Consider the following 25,425-nt stretch of genomic DNA (forward strand, 5'->3'; position numbering starts at 1 on the left):
CAACCCAAATCAAGACTAACCAGAGCTAATGACTCCAAGAAGGATTACGTACTTTTCACATACAATAATACCCATGTTCATTCCATAACTAATATAACTAATATGTCTAAAATTAGGAAATAAAACCACGCATAACAGTGTCAACATTTTGCACAACACCAAATCCGTTAATGATAATAGTAGATACAGTTGTTCAGGAGTGTATTGAGTGAAATGCGACAATTGTGAGGCTAGCTAAATTGGACGTACTGGAAGAAATTTCTTTATCTGTTACAATGAACACATTAACACCTTAAAACATAATCACTTTTCATCTAGAGCTCAACATAACGAGAATTATACGCATAATTTTACATATATTGAAAATGAAATGCAGATTCTAAATCTGATCTCCAAGGACCCTCCACCCAATATAACGGAAGAATTTTACATTAGTATAGATCAATAGGCAAACCCAAATTTTAAATGAAATTACAGATAGTTAATATTCTCTTCAATACAGTTATCCCGATTTTAAAAAACACCTACATAAAAATAGTTAAAAAACAGAATCCAATACATATCATGGAACCTCCCGAACACACGCCCAGCTCTACCTCACTTTCTCCAATCATTACCCCTATTGCCCCTCTACTTCCCCTCTCCGTCACCTCTACCTTACCTTCCCCAAACAATACCCCTCATGCCACTTCACTTCCCCTCTCCATAACCGCTAGTACCAGCCCTAGACATACACGAAGCAGTGCACGATGTGCTCTCTAACAGTACACATCGACCAGTCAACAGTACTATGTAAGCACGCACTTATTCCACATGTTCAATAGACATTCTATTGACAAAACACTTATACGTCATTTTCTTCTCTATTCTCACAGATAACTAGCATGTCCAACAACACAACTACAAGGAGGGAGCATCTGCACCTATTCAATATCTTATAACGAGATTAGTAAAAAGAAAATTAATGACACACCACAATATTTCGATGTAAATCATCCAACATTCTCAACTGTATGAACGCACAAGATAAACAATTCACATTATTGAACATTATAGAATGCTTGGTACAAACATACCTGAGAATGTACACAGTGCTTTACCAACATTAATATAACTCCAAAGTGTACCACAAGAATACTGTGACATTTTATGTTATAGAATATTGTATTTTAATGTGCTGTGTGTTACTAGCTTTTATCACATCCATATCTTGGAATATTCTGCAATGCTTGGTACCAACATATCCATGAACGTATGCAACGATTTACCAACATGAATTAAAGTCCGAAGTGTTCCTCAAGAATGTTATAAACATTTTAAGTGTAAAAATTGTATTTGAACAAATTATCTGTTACTCACCAACAGTACACCAGAATTTTAAGTAACATATGCATGTCATAAAATACTGACGCTTGTTTTTTAAACCAGAGGACACATAATATTTTAATATCATCACTCATATCATGTGACTTTCTTCATTAGATTTAGTAATGTTTTCAAATTATACATTACGTTTACATTGGATCTCATGACCAGCTGAGGATGACTTCTGTGAAGGTCGAACCCGGTACTGCATAGTAATAAGATATAATAAAGTATTGATTAGGTGGACAGTGCACATTCTTTGTAACTGTGAATACAAGTATTAATACGGACATGAAAATGATAGATTATAATATAAAATTCTGCCTTTGTTTCCAGCAGCTCAAAGCGCACACCGTTGAATTCGGGTTTCATGGCAATAAGTGTTCCTCCCCCTGAAGTTTCCTAAATACTGCGTATGACTGAGGCATCACTTCTTTGCCATAGATTGACGAATTTAGCCAGGATCCACTAACGAACACAATTGGTGGGTCTAAAGCAGCAAGAGGGGACAGAACACCTGTTTACACTCCATATATTTCAGGCTGTGAGCACTAAATCAAAATGAGCAGTCCAATTTTCTGAGTTGCTAACATTATTATTTACACTGCTTGATGTAATGTTAAAAAGTGATTCTGAGATTGAGGAGAACTACATTTCCAACATGACTATGTCTGCACCCCTGAGTTAATTTTCTACAGTAGACAAGTATTAATCATTGCACATGTCCTCCAGACTGGTGAGTGACAAAATATACATGTCACAAATAGCTGATTCACATGATGTTGCACCATCAGCTAGGTAACCCGAGCCAACCCAGCTGATCGGCAGTAAAAACTGCAGTACACAGGACAAAAGGTCCAGTGCAAGAGAAACAAACAGGAAGCATCACATACACTACACACCCAGTACACCAATAAAGAACATAGAAACACAAAAAACTTACCTCCAGGTGGTAGAAAACAACAAAACGGGTGGATCAAGCTACCAACTAACAGTGTGCCAAATAATTGTTGAGCAGAAAACAAGACAAATATTTCTTTTTAAAAATAAATATAATTCATGAAACTCAAAGAGAAATTAAGACAACGAATTACAGGTCATCCTCGCAGTTAGTTTTACCAAGACGAAACAGGTACCAGAAACTAAATTAAATCAGATTGAAATAGAATAAGAATAAAGAGGTCATTTAAAAAACCTCAAATTAGATTAAATTTAAGTAACCTGATCTCAGTAAATCCACAGGAAAACTCCCATTAAATTCAAATTGAACACCAAAGGTAAATTAAAGGGAAATTTATTTAAAAAACCGCCGTTCGGTAAGAAATTAATAAAAGAACTGAAGACCTTAAATAAACTAAATTAAATCACAAACCGCCGGTCGGCAAGAAATGATTTAAAAGAAAGGAATGTTACAATCATATCTTCAGTTTACCTTCGCAACAAACTCAAAATCCTTTTCCTTAATAGACGAAATAATTCATGATTTAGGAAAATGACACTTGCTAAGAAATAAAATATACCAACTTTCACTACTTCTTCGATATACTTTGAGAGATGGATACTCTCTTTCCGATTTACATCAGTTATAGGGTAACCAAAATACAGTGGGAGGTCCAGCACAGGATATCAAGTGCTTCTAGTTAAATTTTCAAAGGAAAGGAAAACCACCACCACAAATCCCAAAAGGAAAGGGAATGAGCGTAAATGAGGGCCAAAAGAAACAATCACACTCAACACGCTTTCATAAAATTACAGAAGAAACATACGACAGGGCTGTCTCCCTATATAAAAATCATCATCACCATCACTTCTTTTGAAAAAACAATCATCATCACCAAGGCAACCATAATTAATTGTTAAACCAGGGGAGAACCAATCCCGTTAGTGGACCAACAATGGTAGGAAAAATGGAGGAAAATAAACAACAAACCATCCCTAGATACATGTAAAAACCTAAAATAAACGATATTAAATAAAAGCATAAGAAAGAATTTAGAACAACCGGCATCGCACAAATAATCCTTACTAGAACTCCCATGTATTACTCCACATTTAAACCAAAGATTATTTCAAAAGAACAGTAAAATCATTACATAATAATAATAATAATAATAATAATAATAATAATAATAATAATAATAATAATAATAATTTACATTTCTTACTTTTCTTTACAATTCAGCCAGGTAACATATAAATTCCATCAAGAAGTAAGTATAAATAACCACCTAATCAATACTTTATTATTGCCTCAGGCAAAATTGAATATAATTAAAACCTAAATCTTCTTTTAATTGTGAAGAATTCCCACCCCCCGTCATGAACTTGTCGAACACGATGTTTACAGAACAAGAAATACAATTATTAAGCAAAGGGCCTAATCACAATTGGCATAGTTTCGATAACAGACAAGTATTAATACAAACTTTAGCAGAAACAGAGACAGCCATACAAACCCTTCCATTCGACATTCAGAATCACGTACGGTACGAAGCAAAGAAAAAAATTCCCTCCATACTTAAAGGGTTACTAATCAATTCCACAAACACTAAGATCGAGAAGGATCTTCAGCGTAAAATTAGACAAAGTGATGTAGTGATAACGAAAGCTGATAAAGCTGGAACAGTAGTAATATTAAATGAAACAGAATACATCAATAAAACAGAAACTTTTTTCACTAACAACAAATTTAAGGTAATTAAGAAAGACCCCACCCTAAAAATTCAAAAGAATTTGAAAGGGATACTGAAGCAAAGCTCCTTCCTTTTTAACAACCAAGATATTAAAAAATTCATTAATATGAATCCAGGACTTCCTAAAGCAAGAGCTATGCCTAAATTACATAAAAAGGATGCACCTATGAGACCTATAATTAATTTTCGGAGAAGCCCCACATACAAAATATCCCAATTTATTCATACTGTAGGTTCTTAACTCATAATTACGTATTTTATACCAAATCTTCGATAAAAAACTCCAAAGAGTTCTGCATTGCTATTAAAGATTTCAAGTTAACTTCATCTCATGTAACAAGTTCCTTCGACATCAAGGACATGCACACGAACATTCCTATTAAGAACACCGTTGAGATTATAAGGACGAATTTATTAGTTCACAAACGTATCAGTATACCTGAAATAGAAAACTTCATTACTGTCTTGGAATTCGTTTTGAACCACAATTTCTTTTCTTTTAATAATAAAATATATCAGCAAGATGGACCTCCAATGGGAGGCTTCTGGAATTTTAGCTAACATTTACCTCGACTATTTGGAACACACTCAGATAGTAGGCCACATTAAAGGACTCGATCTCTGGCTTCGATATGTTGATGATACCTATGCCATAATTAACAAGAAAATAAATGACAGGCACAGTATCCTTAATACTTTGAATAATTTAGACCCAAACATAAAATTTACAGCTGAAGAAAAAGAGAAAGGCATACTCAATTTTCTGGATATCCAAACATTTCGGAAAGACAACCATTTCCAATTTAAAATATACAGGAAACCCACTTTTACCCCGACCACAATCAAAAGTGATTATTTACATCCCATCTCGCAAAAGAAATCCGCTTATTATAGTTTCGTCAACAGAGCCTTTGAAATTCTGCTAACAGAAACAGACAGAAAAAAGGAACTTTCTTTCATTCGTCAACAGGCTCTACATAATGGTTTCAGTTTGAAATTCATCAATAAAATCATCACTAAATGCAAATACCAACAACAAATTAAACTTAAACAGCATTCAGAAAAAGAAAGAGGATATGTAAAATTCACCTTTAATAACCCGAAGATTTAAGAAATCACCAACTTATTCAAGAAACACAATACCAAAGTAGCCTTCTCTACAAACAACAACACGAAACATAGATTCTTTAGTCACAATAAAGCTAATAAACTTAAAGATGACGAATTCCAGGAATCGGATATTTATAAGCTGACTTGTGCCCAATGTAAAAAAACTTACGTGGGACAATCTGGAAGGAACTTCTTAATTAGATATCAAGAACACGTCAATGCTGAAAAATACAAAAGATTCTCTGCCATGGGATCCCATATGAAAGAGTCCAACCACAAATTCACCAATATAAAACAGGACCTTCAAATTATGTGTATGATAAATAAAGGTAATCTTATGAACAACCTGGAAAACAACCTGGAAAATTGGAAAACGGTGAAGAGAATCTCAACGAAAACAACGAGCATAAAAATATCTTATACGAGAATATTAGCAAATACTTAGAATGGGTAGACATGAAACAGACTAGACGAACAAGAGATATAATCAAACACGACATCGCAGAAGCACAGCCCAATCTCCCTCCTCCCTCACATGTTATTTTAGATGACGATAAAACTCTACTTCCCTTCTCTCCAGAGCTTACCATGAACTGTCAGACTATCACATCGTTACTTCATCAGGTCGCGCTCAAAGACGGACCCAGTAGACAGCGCAGAATAAACATCTTTTCCAAACAAGAACGAGAGGCAAGATGTCCTATTCTGATGACCTCCATTTTTATCAAAGGAGTCTCCAAAGAACATTTATTTGTGCTTATTGTCATAATGTTTTTTCTTCTCAATTCTTTATTTATACAGCTGAAGAGGACCACTAAGTGGTTGAAACATGTCCTGTAAGTTTTAATTATATTCAAATTTGCCTGAGGCAATAATAAAGTATCGATTAGGTGGTTATTTATACTTACTTCTTGATTAAACATCGATACGGTCATGAAATGGACAACTTGTAATATAAATTCCATATCGTGAAAGATTACACACTAGGTGCATAAATTAAACCAAATTAATACATTTTTAACCCGATCTTGTTTGCTTGAAAAGGTTCTTTAAATTTAGGTACCTAACAATGGTCCACATAATTTTGCTGCGTACATCACTTATTTTGGTGATTAAAGGGTTTCTTCGAAGAAATTACAGAAGCAGTTCACCGCCGATGAAAATAGCAATGTAAAAAAGAATGTTGACTTACAGTTTGGTTGCTCTAGCAGTAGAAAGATTTGACATGGGCAAGCCATGTTTAGCTTACCAGATGAAGATCACATTTTCAAGGTAAATAATAAATTATACACTACGAGGATAAAGGTAGAATCTTCAGAGGGTGTGGAGCACAACCCTACATCATTTAAAACTACTATCCCAAGTCCATGTCGCTACTCCAATACATCACTTGGAGACTGATACACCAACGTCTCCTTTCCCTGTTAGGAAGACAGCGAATGCAAGGCTTCGCTTCCCTCTCTCACTGGAGTTGAGAGTTTCCAAAATGGCCGACTCAAGCGTCTTGATTGGCAGGAGCAAGACTAAGAGGGAAGGCGACAAATAGTTCCCACAGTAGCCGTAAGATAGCAGTAACAATCAGAGCTTACATGCCCTCGCAGAATGAAACATCAAAAATGTGAAAACACCGTTTAAGCTGTAGGAAAATAAGTATACTGACTTCTATGCCGTGACAGGCTATCCCAAAACGTAGATGGTGCGGAGACTAATACAAAACTTCAGTTTCAGCCTCCCCCACTTGAAGGGTTTCATATTTTCATTCGTCACCCTTAGACGTACACCAGTGTATGAAATTAAGCTAGTTTTTAGGTGTTTTCAGTCCACAACAAATAAAAGTCACTGGTACCGAGTCCAACTTCAGATATCCATAGCATGCAGAAGTGAAGGCATTCCTAAATCAGCAATGTTCATAACTCACCAACAATCATACCATTAAGTTGATAGATAACTAATATCTTTAAACTTACACTGTGCTGCAACACTGTTTTCCTTTTGAAATCCACTTTTCCGAAACCATTCAGGTTTCAATTTTCCTACATGTTTTACACCAAGTTCACTTTAGATATACTTTTCGCATACAGTTTCATAGTAGAACCTTTACCATTCCCCAAGTTCATCAGGAGTTTGATAAGTTTTTGAAATTTTACACATAACTAGAATAAATGTTCTTCGCTTGCAGACTTCAATCACCAAACACCTTCTTGATTATAAGAGAAGTTCAAAGGACCATTAAAGATCAATTAATTAAGTCCACTACAGTTCAGGATAGATCACCTAACACTTCTTACAATACCTTTCCAACTATTAAACTTTTTTTTTCATTAAATTGGGTTGTTAATAAAGAAACGCACCATCAATATAGTTTCTATTGCAGCAAAATAGGCCACAATATATAATGAAAAACAAGCACGATTGGGAGGGAAGGAAAATGCAATGTTGGTGAGTGATCAGAAATAAAAGTGATAAAGTCCAAAATATACAGTTCACATCATAAATTAGGTTGGCACTAGAGTATATCTTTGGCTTAAGAAGGTATCAAAAGTGAGGAAAAGCAAGCGACCAGAACCAGATGAAACAAACACAAAATAGGAACAGTAAGATAGAATGTACCTCCCTAAGAACATCAACTACACAGGGCAGAAGGGACTTATGCAGAGAAGAGCCCAAAACCCCAATGAATAAACAAATTAAGAGGAGGAAAGGAACATTACCAAACAGAATATTTTCCCTTTTAAATAGTAAGTTCCAATTTTACAAGAATTAGAGAATTCACATGCACACTATCGAGCTCAATCAAGGTTTCCAATACCACAAGTGAAACGCATAAAATAAAGTACATAAATATTTACACCAATTAATTAAGGAGAATCAATGCACCCAACGAAGGAGCGCACTCACAATTAATGCAACAAAAGTAGTTAGGCTACTCACAGACACAGCTTAACCTTAGGAAAGGAAAGCTAAACGAACCCCAAATCCTCACATAAGGAAGTTCAACTAGATGTCTTGAAGGTAGGTACATTCTTGCAATGTTAAATACAATGTATCAAAGAAAGGTATAGTTTAGGTTATAGACAAAATTTTTGATAAAATTCCACAGAACTACCACAGAACCACCCATAGTTGAGCCAACTAAAGGCCAGCTTATCAAATACACTACAGAAATCTTCCAGAAAATAGTAATTATCCTGGTTTACAATGCCACACACATAATCACATACATAACCAAGTAGAATGAAAATATGAAACAGTAACAGTGAACAGAGTAGGTTAGCAATAATCAAATCCATGGCTACAGGGTAATAGTTTTACTCAGCAAATGCAAATTGACAGAACAGACGGAGACTTCTAGAGCTCAAATAGATGGAGGGTACGCGTTCAAGTTGGTCATCCATAGCCAATCAGTCAACAGCATCAAGCAACGAGTAACAGGGATGGACAGAATGAAATTTCACCAGACCATAGCAGTACCATGGGAATAACAGAACAGGAAAGGTTTTAAAAGATAAATAACATGAGGGTAGACACAAGTACAGCCAACAGACCAACCAACTTCAGCAAAGCACAAGTTAATTCCCAGTAGGACACCTAATCAAAATGAACAGAAACGTGAAATATGCCTCAGATCAGTAGACCAGCAGGGAATAGGGAACCATGTCCTGCACAACATAATCTACGGGTTGCCCGTTTGGACCTCGACACAATTCGGACTAAAAATAAGTGACATAATAATCACTCTGTTGCTCTACAGCAGACAGGTACCTATTTCCATTTCCCAAGGAAATGAGGAAAATAAAAGAATAAATGGCAGAAAATGAGACAGGACGATAGAGAATTTTCCATAAGACAAGGAAAAAGGCAGGAAGGCTACCCACATACCCCATGATCTTTAAGCGGAAAGACGCTAGCATTCGTCCAGAGTTTCAGCAAAATAATCCCATACTTATTCGATGAAACACACAACAGTAGATGTTAAAACACCCATATCAACAAGCATCAAAATCCACTAAGAAACACCTAGAGCGGCAGGTTGACATAAATGAACTTTACAGTATAATAATGGAATACATGATGATGTCTGAGAAACAGGTTATGCATGAAAACAAGGAGATGGCAGAACCAGAACACAACAGTAAACCAGTTAGATAAATCCACCTTCATACTATTCTACAAGAGTTGCAAGTGCAAGAAAATAAACAATTCCCAAATCTACCAGGACACAGGCAAAATCACAAGGCCATACAACTTCTATCAAGTGCCATCACTGCCCAATAACTACTACACAATATCAGAACCACAATAACTTCCAAGAACATGTGTCAGCCCTTCAGGGTTTAAAGGAATACACAATCTTCAACAACATGCTAAGAAGTCATCATGCGACCATCAAATTTACACTCAAAACAACACATCGGTACCGAAATAACATCACCAGATACAGGCCCAGCACCAAACCTATCACGGCTAAAGAAGTAGAATTCTCAGGTTAAGGACCTTTCTTTGACAACACAACACTACAACAACAGGTAGATATAGTAGGATATACTAATACTACAACAACACACAACTCGAGTAGAGTGACACAGAACAGGAAATTAAACAAATAATTTGAAATAATGAACCTGGCGAATAAAGCTTCCAGCAGAGCACAGAACTAAATGTTGGACGTGGGGCTACAGAAAACAATAATGGAAAAGATACATTCAATAGTTATCCAAAATGAGTACGAAGATCTTTTAGGTAGGACGAACTGGAGACGAGCCAATCTCAAGAAGAACACACAACTCCGAAAGAGATGGGAATAGTTGAGAACAGGGCACTAGAAGTATCAACAATAGAGGAGCACCTATTACCAACAGTCAGAAAGCAGAGAGCCAGAAAGACAGAAATCCATGCACAAGGCACAGAAGGTTACCCCTCCCAACACTGATTGATAGAGCTCCTTCACAACTAATAACAGCTGCCAAGGATTTGATATAGAGAAGGCGTCACTAACAGTTAGTAAGGGTTTTTCAAACCTACACCAATAAATAAAATGATATTACAGGGCAAAGCATATCCTGCGATGAGTGCACCATTGCCCTACTACCAGCACAAGTGAACAAACATACAGTAGAAAAGAAACCAACAGCCATAGACAGAAGAACAGAGATGAAAACAGAGATAATCATAATGCACAACATCCTTAAAGAATGCCAAAACATAACAATGCTTTCTCAAATCATGATCAACTTCGATAACTTCAAATTATGCAGATTTAGAATTTTTAGGAAGAACAATCCAGGGTCGTAGACAAACCAAACCAACCATAGGATGGTAACAAGAAATACAACCTTGCAGGGCACGGAAAAGTAGCACAGGCTGGACAAATATAACCAACAAAATTTAAATGAATAGTAGTAGATTGACAAGTAATTCATAATATACCAGAGCTACAAGACCTTCGTATGGTAATTAAACTTCACATGCCAAATCCTCTTCGCCACGAAATATCAATAAGAGACCATTACAGGATAATTTTTCCACACTTATCAAAGGAAAAGCTCATGCAGAAAACCATCATAAGCCAGGGAGTCAATACAGACATTTGAAATCAGAAAATATTACATGGTTTTTCTCAATCTTAGGACAACCCTCACACCATGTTTTCCTAATCAAAACCATTTTTAACAAGAATAATTACATTACACACTACACATGAATTAACCATAGTTAGCTCACAAAAAGGTAGTTCTTAGGCACATGTTCAGACAGTACACCACATCCTACCCAAGGTTGCACCAACACTGAAATTTTAAAAAAAGAAACTTAAGGGAAACTACACCTTATACAGTTTTGATCTGAGACAGATGAACTCGCCTAATTCTCTTAGCGATGGGATCACTAAATAACACAGATACAGGAGACAAGAACTGTAAAATGGTACAAGGTCCTTGATACCTAGGAGCCAGTTTAGCAGTAAATTTATTGATAGCTTTACTAATTGGGTAACATTTGATGAAGACTTGATCTCCAACCTTCAACCTTGTTGATTTTCTACCTGTGTTATACCATTTCGTAGCCTTCTCGTACGATACAGACAAATTTCTCCTCACTTCATCCCAAATATTCTGAAGATCATTGGGTTTGGACAGGTCAGGAAGAAGGTCATCAATACCAAGTAGGTTGGACATGGGTGAATACGGGGGGCAACCAAACATGAGAGATATGGGCGTCTTACCATGAGATTCATGTAAAGCTGAGTTGAATGCATGGGCCAACCAACGCAGGCAAGAGTCCCACCTGGACTGATTGTTGTGATGATACGCAATCAAGGCTGACTTTAGATTCCTGTTCATTCTCTCTGCGTAAGATGGGTTTGGATAGTATGGAGTGGTAATAACATGTGAGATGCTCAACTCAAACAAATATTTTCTGAACGAATGGCTGGTGAAAGGACTGGCGTTGTTGGTGACTAATAACTTGGGAGTACCAAAGGATGCAAAGATTGAGTTCAAACAATTGATTGATGTTCGAGTGTTAGTAGATCTCGTAGGGATAATCCAGCTGAACCGAGAAAAAGCATCAATGCACACGAAAATATGGGAGTTTCCCAAGGTAGATCGGGGGAGCGGACCCAGGAAATCGATGAAAAGCCTTTCCATAGGGCGAGAGACTTGTGAAGAAGATAAAAATCCCACATGGTTGTTCAAGCTCGGTTTACTAATAGCACAGGATTGACAAGATTTCACCATGGTTCTAATATCATTGTCCGTCTTTTTGCAAATGAAGAACTGTCTAATCTTTTGCCTTGTTTTGAATGTATCCAAATGTCCACCAATGGGAGAGCAGTGATAATATTTGAAAATGACCAGGACGAGTACCCTAGGAACAACAATTTTGAAATCACGCCCCTTTTGACCTTTACAACAAAGAACACCTTTAACTAGAGAGTAAGGCTTTACCACAGACCCATCGTTAATTTTATCAATGATCTCCTTCAAATCTGGATCAGTTTTCTGATGATCTCCAATTTCATGATATAGTAGAGGAAGATCCGAAAGAATGGCATTGACTCCAAGAACATTAGTTACAAATTTTTCATCAACAGATTTTACATCGGTACCATAATTATCCTCAAACATCCTACTTAGGCCATCGGTAATGACATTTTCAGAACCCTGGATATGCTTGACATTGAAATTGAAAGATGAAATCCTCAGAGCCCATCTAGTGATTCGACCAGTTCTTTTGGGCCGATTTAATACCCACGAGAGAGCTTGGTTGTCGGTCTCAAGATCAAAACTGACATGCTCGATGAAGGGCCTGAACTTTTCCAGGGCAAACAACATGGCCAGACATTCCAACTCATAAACTGAGTATTTATTTTCGAGGTTGGTAAGAGTCCTAGACACATAAGCCACGGGCCTACGTCCATTCTCATACTCTTGTAGGAGAACACCAGCTATCGCTTTGCCAGAGACGTCAGTTTGCACAATGAATCTTTTATTAAAATTTGAAATAGCCAAAACAGGAGCATTCATCAGAGCGAGCTTTAAAGCTTCAAAAGCTTCCTGCTGAGGACGACCCCAGAAGAACTTGACATCTTTACGTCTGAGATGATTTAAAGTAGCTGCAATCTCTGCAAAATTAGGAATGAACTTCCTGAACAAGTTTACCATCCCTACAAACCGTGCGATGCCTTTGACATCTTTAGGGGGTAGAAAGTCCCTAATAGCCTGAGTCCTAGAGTGGTCAATGGAGATACCATCGGAGGAAACCACATGTCCAAGGAAAGACATACTCGGCATAGCAAACACTACCTTCGACAACTTGACAGTTAGTCCAGCTTTCCTCAAGCGATTCAGGACTTCTCCAACGTGTTCGACATGTTCTTCAAAGGAATTTGAGAATATAATCAGGTCATCAAGGTAATTAAAGACGAATTTGAACTTAATATCTGAGAGAATCGAATCTAACAGTCTCATGAGAACTGCCGCACCAGAAGAGATCCCAAAGGGAAGCCTCAGAAATTCGTAAAGGTTCCAATCAGTAATGAAAGCAGTCAGTGGAATGGATGACTTAGACAACGAGACTTGAAATATGCTTGATTGAGATGTAACACTGTGAAAAACTTGGCAACCGAGAACCACCCAAAACAAGTGTGCACATTGGGTAAAGGGATGGATTGCAAGATAATAATAATGATAATAATCATCATATGGCCTCAGCTACTGTGTGCAGACGTTTCAATTTGACACCATCTGGCTGTCTGCTCGTCAATTTCGACGTTCCGTTTTACTCTAGGCCCCCACTAGATGGCAGACCGAGTGAACCGAAACTCTCTTGGGCGTCTATGGCTGAGATTTAATGAATTTCGTCGGGTAAACACCAAATGTGTCACCAGAGATCTTGTACATGCCGACATCGAACATCGTACGACATGGAGTGTCGAATGGACTTTTTTCCGCCCTTCAAAAATCCGACTACCTCTGCCGGGTTTGAACCCGCTATCTTGGGATCCAGAGGCCGACACTCTACTGCTGATCCACAGTGGCAGCTGACTGCAAGATGATCTTGCGGTTCAAAGCCCTGTAGTCGATAGCTGCCCTGAACCCTCCAGAGGGTTTAGGTACCAGGAAGACCGGGGATGCATAGGGAGAGGTAGATGGTCTGATGACTCCGTCAGCTAACATTTGGTCAATAATCTTTTTAAGCTCGAGCATACGAGGAGGTGAAAGGCAGTAAGGAGGGTATCTGACAGATGTGTTATCTGATAACTCAATCCGATACTCGAGAACATCAGTAACTCCTAACTTGCTAGTGAACACATCAGGGAAATCATTACATAGAACACGAATACATTCAGTTTCCTCCTTACTTAAATGGCTGAGATCTAATTTATCAATTTCATTAATTTCTTCCAGTACTGATTCATCTACACAGGAAACCTTCATTGCACATGAGGGAAGATCCCTTAAGTTAAATTTAGAATCAGGAGAAAATTTATCTTGAAGATCCAAAACTAGTCCCGTTTTCGACAAGAACCCTGCCCCTAAAATCATGTTGCAAGACAGGTTAGGTGCCACAAGGCACGTGATTTTCCAGGTGAAATTCCCTATTCTTAATTTTACTTTTACAGCCCCCACAATTTCCAACTTGTTCCCATTAGCAGCCACACACTTCACACCAACAGGTAATAATTCATCCAATTTACAAGCACTCTTCAGCTTGGAATACCATGCAAAATTAATCACATTGACAATACTACCCGAATCAATCAATGCTAACAGAGGTTCATTATTTACTTCAACTTCAGTAAAGGTACTCTGGGTAACACCACTAGTAGTAATCTTATTACACTCCTGTGGACAGATAACGTTATCAGAACCTGGAGAATCCTAAGATTAGAGTTTTTACTCTTTATTTGGGGAACTTTTAGTCATTGACCACAATTTGGAGCCGACAAGGGACAATTATTCTTAAGATGCAAAGCAGATCCACAGGTATAGCAACAATCCCTAGAGTTGTGCTTAACTACAGTACAAGCATTCCTCAGGTGGTTCCTAGAACCACAGTTAAAACATTTCTTGGCATTCGCATTCTTAGACATTGGAGAGGGGACAGGATAAACAGGTTTGGCAGGAGGAGGTAAACTTACAGGTCTGGAGGCATCTCCATGCTTGACATCTTCAGCAAAGGAACATAGAACTTCCAGTTCATCAAAAGTGGTTGGGCATTTACTCAGGGAAAGGTAGGATCTGTATGAGGGAGAGAACCCTTTTAAAATCCTTGCCACCATTTCTTCTTTGGGGACAGATATTTTGAAAACTTTACAGTAGAATCTGAGGTCAAGGATATACGCAAGCAAATTTTCATGAAGGAACTGTGTCCGAAAACAATGTTGAGGTATTAGGCTCTGTAGCGCCAAAGAAGGAATACATTTTTTCAATACCGATTCATGAAATTCAACAACTTTCAGTTTCAGGGAAATAGCCTCCGAAATTTCCCTTTTCAGAATACCTTCACAATGGGAGTAAAGAGCACGAAGGATGCCCAAATCATCGATTGAATACACTTTACCAGAATCCTTCATTTCTACTAAAAACCTCAGAAAACGAATGATTTTCCTCAATAGAATCTACAGAGAAATTTTTCACCCCATGGAAAAGTTCTTTTAAAGGGCTGTAAGAGGGAGTAAGGCTCATTTTAGACAACAAAATTTCCAGGACAGGAGAGGTAGCACAACATAAGGCAGGGTTATTAGCAGAGGTAACTACATCATTTGAGGAGCACTGAGGAATAGGGTCAGATGGAATTCCCTTTTGACAGATTTATAACTTATCCATTTCTCTGCTGGCAATCATCAGATCCAGCTCAGCAGAGATGCTAGAGGCAATAGTCAATAATTTGGTGCATTCAGATATAAACTCAGGTTCATGTTTAAGCAACAACAAATCATGCATCCTTCCCAAGTAATGATATACTCTAGCCTTTAAACGGTCAATTTGTGCTTTGGTGGGAGACAATTCCCAGAACTCTTCCCGTACCACCTCGATTTCGGTTAAAGCATCACTCACCAACATTGCTGGGGCGAACACGAGAAGGATTAATAGGCACCTGAATTAGCTCAGAAAGAAGGTTAGCACACTCAGCAACTGAACCAGCAGGATTAGCTCCACTAATGGCTAACTCATAAATTAACTCTGCCTTATGGAGCTTGTGGGGAAACAGGACCGCTTGAGCCATCGTGAAGGTACATGCAACAAAATTCCAACAAATTAGTTAAGATTTTTTTTTTTTTTTTTTTGCTAGGGGCTTTACGTCGCACCGACACAGATAGGTCTTATGGCGACGATGGGATAGGAAAGGCCTAGGAGTTGGAAGGAAGCGGCCGTGGCCTTAATTAAGGTACAGCCCCAGCATTTGCCTGGTGTGAAAATGGGAAACCACGGAAAACCATCTTCAGAGCTGCCGATAGCGGGATTCGAACCTACTATCTCCCGGATGCAAGCTCACAGCCGCGCGCCTCTACGCGCACGGCCAACTCGCCCGGTTTAGTTAAGATTAATTAGCTTCTTTTCACAAAAATAAGTGACCTTTAAGACCTTTTGCCCTTCTTCCACCACTCAACCATTTGACACACTGATCAGTTTTCAAAGAAAGGGGGATACAACTGACCTACAGGTTATTAACAGTAGCAAAAGCGTAGTTAACATAGGAACCATGCTCTAGAAGCTGCCACAAACTGCCCCACCAGCTAGGTAACCCGAGCCAACCCAGCTGATCGGCAGTAAAAACTGCACTACACAGGACAAAAGGTCCAGTGCAAGAGAAACAAACAGGAAGCGTCACATACACTACACACCCAGTACACCAATAAAGAACATAGAAACACAAAAAACTTACCTCCAGGTGGTAGAAAACAACAAAACGGGTGGATCAAGCTACCAACTAACAGTGTGCCAAATAATTGTTGAGCAGAAAACAAGACAAATCTTTCTCTTTAAAAATAAATATAATTCATGAAACTTAAAGAGAAATTAACACAACGAATTACAGGTCATCCTCGCAGTTAGTTTTACCAAGACAAAATAGGTACCAGAAACTAAATTAAATCAGATTGAAATAGAATAAGAATAAAGAGGTCATTTAAAAACATCAAATTAGATTAAATTTAAGTAACCTGACCTCAGAAAATCCACAGGAAAACTCCCATTAAATTCAAATTGAACACCAAAGGTAAATTAAAGGGAAATTTATTTAAAAAACTGCCGTTCGGTAAGAAATTAATTAAAGGAATAAAATGGTACCTTCAAGTAGAACTGAAAAACTTAAATAAACTAAATTAAATCACATAAGCCGGTCAGCAAGAAATGATTTAAAAGAAAGGAATGTTACAATCATATCTTCAGTTTACCTTCGCAACAAACTCAAAATCCTTTTCCTTAATAGACGAAATAATTCATGATTTAGGAAAATGACACTTGCTAAGAAATAAAATATACACTTTCACTACTTCTTCGATATACTTTGAGAGGTGGATACTCTCTTTCCGATTTACATCAGTTATAGGGTAACCAAAATACAGTGGGAGGTCCAGCACAGGATATCAAGTGCTTCTAGTTAAATTTTCAAAGGAAAGGAAAACCACCACCACAAATCCCAAAAGGAAAGGGAATGAGCGTAAATGAGGGCCAAAAGAAACAATCACACTCAACACGCTTTCATAAAATTACAGAAGAAACATACGACAGGGCTGTCTCCCTATATAAAAATCATCACCACCATCACTTCTTTTGAAAAAACAATCATCATCACCAAGGCAACCATAATTAATTGTTAAACCAGGGGAGAACCAATCCCGTTAGTGGACCAACAATGGTAGGAAAAATGGAGGAAAATAAACAACAAACCATCCCTAGATACACGTAAAAACCTAATATAAATGATATTAAATAAAAGCATAAGAAAGAATTTAGAACAACCGGCATCGCACAAATAATCCTTACTGGAACTCCCATGTATTACCCCACATTTAAACCAAAGATTATTTCAAAACAGCAGTAACATCATTACATAATAATAATAATAATAATAATAATAATAATAATAATAATAATAATAATAATAATAATAATAATAATTTTATTTATTTATTACCGTTCCGGCCATCTATGGACCACGTTTTACAGTCTTTACGTTATTTTTCACCAGTCCTGACTTCACATTCTGCCAGTACTTCTTCATCCTTGCACTGACTTCTTTCTTCTGTTCTTCTGTGTAGGTTCTCTTCTTCTTCTTCTTCTTCTTCTTCTTCACAAGTTCTTCCCCAGTCTCCTGGAAACCCTTGAACTCCTTCACTTTTTGTCTAAATTTGTTTCTGTCCAGTACGTCCTCTTTTTCTACTCCTATCCGGGCCAGGGCGGTCCTTACTTCCCGAAACCATTTTGGTTCCGTCTTCCTTAGGCTGAAGAAGCTGAAAATCCTTTTTGTCAGTCGGTTGAGGTCCATTCTCTGTAGATGTCCATAAAATTGAAGCCTTCGCTTTTTCATCAGTACGACAACTTCCTCTGTCTTCTGGTATAGTTCTTTGTTGGGTCTAAGTCTCCTCTCCCCACCTTTCATTTTCGGGCCCAAGCTCTTCCGGAGCATTTTCCTCTCTTTCTTTTTGATGTTCTCTAGATCTCCTTTTCCAATCATGTCCAATGTTTCTGCTGCGTATAAGCATTCAGGTCTGATGACTGTGTCCAGATGTCTTAATTTGGCTCCATATGATAAAGCTTCCTTGTTGTAGGTGTCTCTAGTGAGCTGATATGCTGTTTCCATTTCTCTCGCTCATTCTATCAGAGCTAGCTTCTCTGATCCATTCTCTTGAACTATTTGTCCAAGATACTTGAAGCTCTTTACTCTTTTGACTTTCCCCTCTTTCAACTTTAACATTTGGGGAGCCTCTTTGATGTTGGTCATAAATTCAGTCTTACTGTATGATATTTGCAGTCCAGTCATTTCTGCTATGCTATGGAGTTGTTCCACTCTTTTCTTTGCTATTTCTATGTCACTGGCAAAGACTGCGATATCATCAGCATATGCCAGGCAGTCTATCCGTATAGCACCTGCCCCTCTTCCAATACGGAATGCTTCTTTGTCTGGGATTCCTTCTTTCCACTTCCTTATCACCTTTTCCAAGACACAGTTGAATTGGTGAGAGTCCATTCCCTTGTCTCACACCAGTCTTGACTTCAAAGGACTCCGATATTTCACCCATGAACTTGACCTTTGACTTGGTATTGGTAAGTGTCTGTTTGATGATATTCCTTGTTTTACTGTCCACACCAAATTCTTCCAGTATTCCGAATAACGTCTCTCTATCTACCGAATCGTAGGCCTTCTTAAAATCCACGAAGACTACAACATATTTGCTTCGTCCCAGCATCTTGTATTTTATGATGTTCTTGAGATTAAAAATCTGCTCAGCGCATGATCTGCCTTTCCAGAATCCAGCTTGGTACTCGCCCAGTTCTTCATCGAGTCTTTCTTCAACCCTGGTTTGAAGGGCTTTAGACAGCATTTTATATGGGACCGAAAGCAGCGAAATTCCTCTATAATTATTGACATCCTTCTTGTTCCCTTTTTTGTGTAATGGATGTATTAAAGCAGTTAGCCAGTCTTCTGTAATTCTTTCTGTTTCCCAAATAATTTTAAATAAATGGGTCAATGATGAGATTAATTCTGCATTACCCATTTTGAGCAGTTCTGCCACAATACCGTCTTCACCTGCTGCCTTGTTATTTTTTACCTCCTGGATGATTTTGGATACCTCACGTTCGTCAGGTGGCTTTGAATCTGGCATTGTTACCTGTGGTCGTTTAATTGCCCGTCTTTCCTTATTGTTCATTCCTAGTTTACCCTCTTCATCCTCAAAACATAGACCAGGTGATTGATATCCTTTTAACCGTGACTTAAAGGTCTGATAGAAATTTCTGGTGTTATTTTTCTGGAAATCTTCTGAGGTCTTCTTCAGCTGATCTGTTTCATATTGTCTTTTCGCTTGCCTGAAAGTTTGTGCTGTCAATTTTCTTTGATCTCTGAAGGCAATCAAGTCACAGTTCCTTCTGGTGGAACTCCATTTCTTCCATGCCTCCATTCTGCGCAAGAGTGCATCTTCACATGTTTCATTCCACCATTCACGTATCTTTCGTTTCGCCAAGAGAATGGTTTTACTTGCAGTATGTTTAATATTGTCTCGAATGTCATCCCAGTTTACTGAATTAATGTTTTCCAGCTCTTTTTGGTATTGATGCTTTATTTCCTCACTAAGTTTTAATCCTCCCATATCGTATCTTGGTACGCTTTTCCCCTTTTGTCTTTTCCTGACTGGGAGAAGTCTCATCTTTATTTTGGTTAAATAATGATCAGAATCAACTTGGGCACCTCGTAATACTTTCACGTTCATGATTTCTTTTTGCGCTTGTTTAGAGATCGCCACATGGTCAATTTGGAATTCACCCAGAATCGGATTGGGAGATCTCCACGTTTTTTGTTTTCTTGGCAAGTGTCTGAATTTAGTTGACATGAGTTGTAGATTAAAGGCTCGGCACAACTCAATAAGCCTCTCTCCATTCCTGTTTGTCCGCCTGTGTGCCGGATATTCCCCTACTATTTTTCTGAACTTTTTCTCTCTTCCTATCTGAGCATTGAAGTCCCCCATTCATACCTTCACATTTCTTTCGGGAATCCGAGAGATCTGATCTTCCAATTCCTCCCAAAAACTATCAACTTTGTCTGCTTTTTTGCGGTTGTCTTCATTGGTCGGGGCGTGGGCATTGATTAATGTGTACGTTTTGTTTCCACATCCTAAATGCAGAAATGATAGGCGTTCAGAGAAACTCTCGAAACCTACAACAGAGTCTATTAAACACTTGTCTACAATGAATGCTGTTCCGAATAGTGGGAGAGATTTAGTGTGGTCCACTATGATGGCTGGTTTTCCTTTATATATCCTAAACTTTCCAGTATCGAGTAAGTCCTCGTCTCTGTATCTTGTTTCTTGAACAGCCAAAACTCTTATTTCTCTTTCTTCCATTGTCTTTGTTAGTTCTTTCAATTTTCCACCCTTAAGTAGTGAGTTTACATTCAGAGTTCCTAGCCAGAACTTGCGTTTCATCTTGAGTCTGTGGTTCCCAGGGGACAAAATTTACATTTCTTACTTTTCTTTGCAATTTAGCCAGATAACATATAAATTCCATATCATGAAAGATTACACACTAGGTGCATAAATTAAACCAAATTAATACATTTCTAACCCGATCTTGTTTGTTTGAAAAGGTTCTTTAAATTTAGCTACCTAACAATGGTCCACATAATTTTACTGTGCACATCACTTATTTTGGTGATTAAAGGGTTTCTTCAAAGAAATTACAGAAGCAGTTCACCGCCGATGAAAATAGCAATGTAAATAAGAATGTTGACTTACAGTTTGGTTGCTCCAGAAGTAGAAAGATTTAACATGGGCAAGCCATGTTTAGCTTACCAGACAAAGATCACATTTTCAAGGTAAATAATAAATGATACACTATGAGGATAAAGGTAGAATCTTCAGAGGGTGTGGAGCACAACCCTACATCATTTAAAACTACTATCCAAAGTCCATGCCGCTACTCCACTACATCACTTGGAGACTGATACACCAATGTCTCCTTTCCATGTTGGGAGTTGAAAGTTTCCAAAATGGCCGACTCAAGTGTTTTGATTGGCCGGAGCAAGACTAAGAGGGAAGGCAACAAATAGTTCCCACAGTAGCCGTAAGATAGCAGTAACAATCAGAGCTTACATGCCCTCGCAAAATGAAACATCAAAAATGTGAGAACACCGTTTAAGCTGTAGGAAAATAAGCATACTGATTTCTATGCCGTAACAGGCTATCCCAAAACGTAGATGGTGCGGAGACTAATACGAAACCTTGGTTTCTATGTTTAGATTTACACATGTTACACAGGCATTTGAATACGACTTTTGTGGTTGGTCCTGGGTTCAATTCCACATCTCCACTAAGGCCAATTGAACACATCACAAATTGGGGAAATGATACGGGCGGTTTGGCAAATTTGCTCCCTTCGGCAACCCTCCACCCCACCAGAAGTCCGATGCCCATTCCTACGGTGGACTGTAGACCTTCATGTCTACACCATGCCCAACAATTAATCTCAGAAATAGATACTACTAATAAGCACTTATTAATTTTTAAATCTGTGTACAATTCTCTGTTTGTCAAGGAGTACCTTCATATACTTTTGCAGATGTTATTACAATTTTTATTGTTAAAAATACGACACAAACTCGGAGAATTCGTATTACAACGGAGCTGCTTGCCACCATCTGGAACTATTTTCTGGTTATTTTGTTGTGATGAGCTGCAGATTTAAATATTCACGAATAGCATTCTTGCTAAACTAAACATATGAATTCGTCACCTTCATACAACACAGCCAGACAAGAAGCCGTGTTGCCAAAATTCCTATTCCAGAATATACTTTCTACCTGCCTGAGCAATGAGAATGCCGAGGCCAACCTCTCACTCTGGATGAACCCCACTTTTGCCTTTGCTTACTCACTTAATTTCACCATACCAGGATGCATTTCTAAAATAGGTTGCTTACCTGTTACTCATGACCATATTTCAGTTTTATTGATTGGATAGTTCTTGGAACATTGTGATGAGTGAGTGAGTGGTGCTTTGCATTTCTACCATGCATTGCCCGTGATTGTGCAGAAATCAGCTACTACCTACACTGTCAGATGTAGATTGTGAAAAAGCAACAGGAGGAAAGTTAAATGTTGGAGAGCGATAAAGACTTGACATTTGGACACTGAAATATCTCCAAACTGCAAGGAGCAGTGTTCGTAATGAGGTGATAGAGGTGAAGAAGAATAAACAAAATACAGATGATGGAATATAACGCAGCAGCTACAGTGGATCATTGCTGCATTTTCAGCCACTGGATCCCAAGATCAAATTTTCAAAGGTCAGACTAAATTCTGCGTCCGGAAAGCAAATTGAGTACATCAGAACATCGTCATCCAACTGCTAGGAATCAGGCCTTGAAATACAGTATAAGAAAGATTCCAGGCAGGCTTTTGATGTTATTCATCCACCTGTAACAACATTAAAAAATATGTACCTAATAACACCAAGATAAAAATTACTATGCCATCATACGAGCCATTATATTTAATGGCTTTGAAACTTAACAAGCCACTGAAGGCGACAGTAAATATATCGATATCACAGGAAGATGGTATTTGTGAAGTGTCACTAATGAAAGAAATAGGCGTTTCAAAAGAAAAATCATAAAGATTTGCAGAGGTATGAAAGGAGACAGATTAGAGTACCTAACACACAGCAGGTTGATTCTCTGGACTGGTCATGTTTCAAGAATGGCCAACAGCAAAGTCATGGTCAACCAGACACCCCAAGAACACCTATTACAATATGGAGAAAAGAACTGGGATGGTAATATTAATAATCACTGATTGGTGCCAACTAGGCGGCCTGCTGATCACTGGATACCACAGGTCAACTTATTTTAATTTTGTGAAATTTTCTCACGAGCCATGATCAAACCAACAAATTTGGACCATGAGTGAAGTACAGGAGACAGAATTCGAGAATGATCTAGATGGACCTGCCCACGTCTTGAACCCAAGATATTGGGATATCGAGGACTTCACTCCACCTTTTGTCTGCAGAGGGAGCTACTGAACATACCAATAGCGAATTCCATACTGTCGAGGGTTAGGGGTGTAAAATCTAATTACGCTAAACAGTACTTACTTGTCTTCTTCTTTGAAACAAGTGACCAACTGACCTACTGGGTGTTCATCTACAGTTATTTCATTCTTAATATTGCTGGAGGGCTGTAATGAACAAACATGCAAAACAAAGTAAGAAATGTTGAGTAAAGAGATAACTAAAATAAAAGTTCATAAACAGACATGACAGCTGATAAAATAAACTGCATATTTGCACAATAAAAATATCTATTTTTTCTCCCAATGTAAAAAGGAAAAAAGCAAACTAGTGTCAAGTCAAAATTATATGAAAAACAGGAACAAGAAAAGGAAATCATAATAAGGTAAACAGGACAGCACTAAACTTGAAGGACACATTAATCTCAGCCATTTTTTTCTTCTCTTCCTACAACTTCCTGTCATCGTGTTCATCCTATTATGTGTTCTTAATTGACTGGTCACTTGTTTGTTTCCTGTGTTCCCACAGATGACTCCGATTGTCAGATAGACATACATTGAATTTTAACCTGAGAAAGGTCAATCTCTTGCCTACCATGTTCAAGTTCGTATAACAAATAGTCAGTTGTTGGACTTTTCATTGACTCTAGACAATCTGAAGGCTTTATTAATATAGACTTACAACACGAAGTTCAGATTTTAAAGGACAATGATGGCCATGCTTTCTACAAATAGCAACTTTACTGCATTCCCTGACGCCCCAGAATTGATTCTCGGACAAGTCAAAGATTATTATCAGACTCTGACGGCTAGTTGCTGGTCCAGTCAGGCTGTATGAGAACAAAGAAGTTTTTAATTGATAGAGAGGTAGAGTCCATAGTCTAAAAAGCCAAGAATAATGGCTAAGAAAATTTGTTTTTCTCACCACACACCAACTTATAAGCTGTAGGCCATCAGACTGAGCAGCTGTTGCCTGACAGGATAACGCTTATCAGAGCTGTAGAGCCACAGGTTTTGGTTTGGTCTTAAAAGGACTCTTTTTAGAGAGTTTAAAACTACCTAGTATGTTTTCTAAAAATGACCAGAACAGCCTAACCTTTTAAAAAAATTATAATTCAACTGAAGTAGTCAACACTTGACTTTGTATGCAATGTTAGATTAATGTTATCTCTTGGAATTTTTGAACGAGAGAAACCTTACACTTTACTTCCTCACAAGTGAACCTTCAACTGTTTTCACAAACGTGAAAGGATTCAATTTAGTTATATGTCATTGATTATTTCATCAATAGAGAAATATTCAAATGAATTCATCAATCTAAACATTACTAATGACAGCTGAAGGATCATAACTAATGTTGTATATTTTGAAACTAACAACCAGCAAAAGAGAAGGAACTCCCAATTTCCTGTGTAGCAAATGTTGCAAAAAAATTCAAGGATCCAAAGCACAAGGGTTACACTTCCCTGGAAACTCTCAAGGCAAAATTCTTCTCAGATGAGTCTCTTTAGGATCGGCTGCATCTATGGATATGCCATGAAGCACATGTAAAATCATATTAACTTCAATGTAAAATTTTATACTGGAAAGGCAACCCCACTTGTTCACAACAACAAAGCTTTAAACAACAATCTATATTAACTTCATGAGAAGAAACATGCTGGAAATAGGCGATTCTCCAGATATATCATATGGTCATATGAAGATTAAGTAGACCAAAGGTGAATGAAAACAGAAATGTTTAATTAGGTCTAGAAAATGAAGGTGAACAGGAGTACGGGATAATAAGATGGTTGGAACTTTAAGAGTGACAACACTGCTGATGATACACCATGCAATGGAATCTAATAATGTCACTGACAGCACACATTTCTTGTATACCTACCTTACCTCAGAGCATACCTTCTCATATCAGATGCATGCAAACTGGCATAATGAGCACTGCTTAGCGGTAGCTGGCAATCTAAGTCAGTGTTGTCATGATGTTTTTGAAATAGGAACAATGGAAATGGATCAAAGTTGATTGTGC

General features: G+C 37.8%; 1 protein-coding gene across 1 annotated transcript in view; it reads right to left on the bottom strand.

Annotated features, from left to right (window-relative positions):
• The window catches only part of LOC136881828 (zinc finger protein 782-like), a 68,607-nt gene that overhangs the window by 25,769 nt on the left and 17,413 nt on the right, over positions 1–25,425 (bottom strand). Inside the window, exon 3 of the mRNA XM_067154263.2 lies at positions 23,482–23,564. Coding sequence (XP_067010364.2) covers positions 23,482–23,564 — 83 coding nt within the window. The remainder of the gene's footprint in view (positions 1–23,481; positions 23,565–25,425) is intronic.

This window comes from Anabrus simplex, chromosome 10 (assembly GCF_040414725.1).
Source record: "Anabrus simplex isolate iqAnaSimp1 chromosome 10, ASM4041472v1, whole genome shotgun sequence".
Classification (NCBI taxonomy): Eukaryota; Metazoa; Arthropoda; class Insecta; order Orthoptera; family Tettigoniidae; genus Anabrus; species Anabrus simplex.